Source organism: Halyomorpha halys, unplaced genomic scaffold (genome assembly GCF_000696795.3).
Source record: "Halyomorpha halys isolate HHAL.00 unplaced genomic scaffold, Hhal_1.1 Scaffold1330.1, whole genome shotgun sequence".
Taxonomy (NCBI): domain Eukaryota; kingdom Metazoa; phylum Arthropoda; class Insecta; order Hemiptera; family Pentatomidae; genus Halyomorpha; species Halyomorpha halys.
Window position 1 is genome coordinate 269,427 of NW_027108305.1, and position 3,272 is coordinate 272,698.

General features: G+C 26.2%; 1 protein-coding gene across 1 annotated transcript in view; it reads left to right on the plus strand.

The window, feature by feature from the left end:
- LOC106689331 (glutathione S-transferase theta-3) overlaps positions 1–2,885 on the plus strand; it is an 8,576-nt gene extending 5,691 nt beyond the window's left edge. Inside the window, exon 5 of the mRNA XM_014434251.3 lies at positions 358–2,885. Within this exon, the coding sequence (XP_014289737.1) occupies positions 358–494 (137 nt within the window). The 3' untranslated portion in view covers positions 495–2,885. The remainder of the gene's footprint in view (positions 1–357) is intronic.
- The last annotated feature ends 387 nt before the right edge of the window (positions 2,886–3,272 follow it).

Consider the following 3,272-nt stretch of genomic DNA (forward strand, 5'->3'; position numbering starts at 1 on the left):
ATTTTGAAATAATTATTTTTAAACAGTAAATAATTCTTAACTTAAATTTATAAAATAAATTATGACTTTTCACATACAAAATATGTACATTTTCTTATATCATTAAAATAATGTTTTCTTCACATTATTAATATTAATCAACCTTTTTAATATTTTTCATAATATTCAATACGTAGTTGTTTAATTTATAATATCTCAGTTTTGTTCTTGTCAACAGTGAACACTTTTTGATTTCACTATCAAGATTTTAAGAGCTTTTATGTAGCTAATTGTGTTTTTGTAATTGTTATAATAAATGGCATATTTTAAAATAGCATAAATCATTTTGGCTAATATTTGTAAACATTTTTATTTCAGAACTGTGTGGCTATAATCCTCGTGAAGGAAGACCAAGATTAACAGCTTATATGGATTCTGTCAAATCCGAAACAAGCCCACATTATGATGAAGCGAACAAGATCATCGACAAACTTGCTGCCATGAGCAAACTATAATGATCCTTTTGGTGTCTAGATTCTTCTTTAAAGTAGAAAATTGTTGTTAGATTTGGTAATATAGCATAGGTGGTTGCTTGCTAGACTGAATTGTTTGGGAATATTATTTTGAAATAAGAAAAGTGAATTATCTTGATTAATCCGAAATTTTTTTTTTAAGATCTTTAAATTACACCAATTTCTAAGCTTCTACGTTCTTCTAAGCATTTGGAATTTTTGTAATATATATTAAATAAGAATTTCTTGAACATTAAAAAAAATTTTGCTGCTGCCTCATTATGAAATCACTCGATGTAAGAAAAGGTTTTGAAATACCAATCTACTCACAATAAGTAAATGTCATTAAATCAAAATAAGCAAGTCTGCCGAGTGGGAATTTGGGGGCAGATCAGATGGACTATATTTTCCATAGGGTTACATGGCTGTTTTTAAAATTTTTTAAAAACAGAGGATTGATAGATAAAAAATAATATTCAACATCCAATATTAAAACAAATAATTGATTATTAGGGATCAAGATAGTTAAGTAGGTTTTAAAAACAGAATGTTTTCATTATAAATTTAAAAAATTGAATATATTATAAACATTCAGAAAAATACATTACATTACAAATTAATATATTTTTTAAATAGATCTTCTAAATCTAACAAACATAGTCCAGGTGAGTGGTTCTTAATCTTTTTTTTTAGGGGGGAACCCTTTTGGTACTAGTAGGAAAATGGCAGAACCCTTTTGGTATGAGTAGGAAAATGGCAGAACCCTTTTGGTACTGGTAAGAAAATGGCAGAACCCTTTGGTATTAATAGGAAAATGGCAGAACCCTTTTGGTACTAGTAGGAAAATGGGGGAACCCCTGTATTATAGTGAATAGTGTCAAATGGCATCTTTTCACAAAACTCTAAGCAAGGCGAAGATACCTGTATGAAATCTGAGCAAAATTGAAGGAAATCTGAGATGGTAAGATTCAAAACTGTGTTGAGTTGATGTGGACCATTTCTAACATATTTTGCCGAACCTCTAGATGAGGCTTGTGAAATGCCAGTGTTCTGTGGAACCCCAGTTGTGATCCGCTAGCTTATGCATTATTTATATTTTTTATGAAAATTTACTAATCAAAAAAACATAATCAGTATCTAAATCACATATTTTAAATTAAGTGAAAAAAAATTGTAAGTGATTATGAATATAATTTTTGACCCATGATATTTAGGTATATGTTCCTGTATTTCAAAGTGCATTTTGTTTAGTTGTAAAATAATTAATTAATTGATAAGAGGGAATCTCAGGAAGAAAAAGTAGTAGAAAGTTTACATGGCGGACTCATAGCCGAAACTATTAAATATATCTCTTTTAATCAAAGGTTATGTCTATTACTTGAATTTACATGTATTGACCCAATGGTGCCAAACCTATCTTGTATTTTTCTATTTTTTCTCTGTGCTTTAAAAGAAAATGCTTTCAGATTTTTCAAGTTGTTGTGGTAATATAATTTGAAAAGTGTGAAAACTTTGTTGTTTTTTTCAGACTTTTCATAATTTTGACTGAAATTGGAATTTAAATCCTAAATCTGGTTTGTGTATCATTATTTTTATACTGATGTCCTTAAAGCATACAACTTTTATTTTATTATTCACAATAATAATGCTTTGTAATCAACCAAAAAAAAAGAGTCTAACTCGCCCTAAAAATTTGAGGCTTTATATTTTATACAAGTAGAATCACAAAATCAAATAAAAATTGTTTTCTTTTGAAACTATAGTCATTATTTGATAGATTATTAAATTAAAAGGAAATCAACAAAAGATTTCCTTGCATTTGTATACATAAAATAAACTGTTGGAATGCAAAATAGTTTAAAATATGTGTAGTTCAAAATTTTATTTATGTTTAGTTAATTTATTTGTTTTTGTATTGGAATTGAATTTTTCAAAGATCAATTATGTGGAATTGCTGTTAGTAATAATATTTTATTCATGTTCGGAATAAAGAAAAAGCATAATTTTGTTGTTAAATTGAATGTTTATCATAATTTTTTAAATATTGTTATAATTTTGGTCATTGTTTATTACATAATATTAAGTTTTTATTTATTTGGCTGTGATATTTATACAAAATTGGTCCATATTTTACCCATGACATTTATTTTTAATAATTTTGTCGTAGGTATTATGTTCATAAATTACATTCTAAAAATACAGTGAAGAGCTTAAAGAGTATTAAAAGAACGTATATAAGATATATGAATATGTAATTATGAAGATACCTTTATTTTTATACTTGTTAAAATATATTATTCTTTAGTGCATGTAATTGTTATTGTTCAATAAATTAATTTTATAATTGACTGAAAATATAAAATGAGTTAAAAAAATAAAAATGTTTCATTTCTAGTAGCATTGATTTCTTTTGTTTTATTACAACTCAGGCTATTTCTTTCAGTTTATTATATTTTTTTTATTAGAGTGCATTATTAACCTTAATATTTTAATAATAATTCACCATCTTGATAAATATTTAAAAATTTTCCTTATTCACAACTATCATTCTGACATGGCAAAATGAATGTTTACTCACTTATACATAACTAGAAAATTGTTGATCATTGTCATTTATGTTAAACATTGTGATTGATATTTATGCAAATTTATAAATGACCTTAAATAATAAAGGATCTGTTTAGGCCCATTTACCTGATGGTAGTTGGCCGACAGTAATTAGACTAGTCAACTGGGATGCCAGTAATGGTTGTCTGTTTAGAAAGGATAGTCAACTGACAT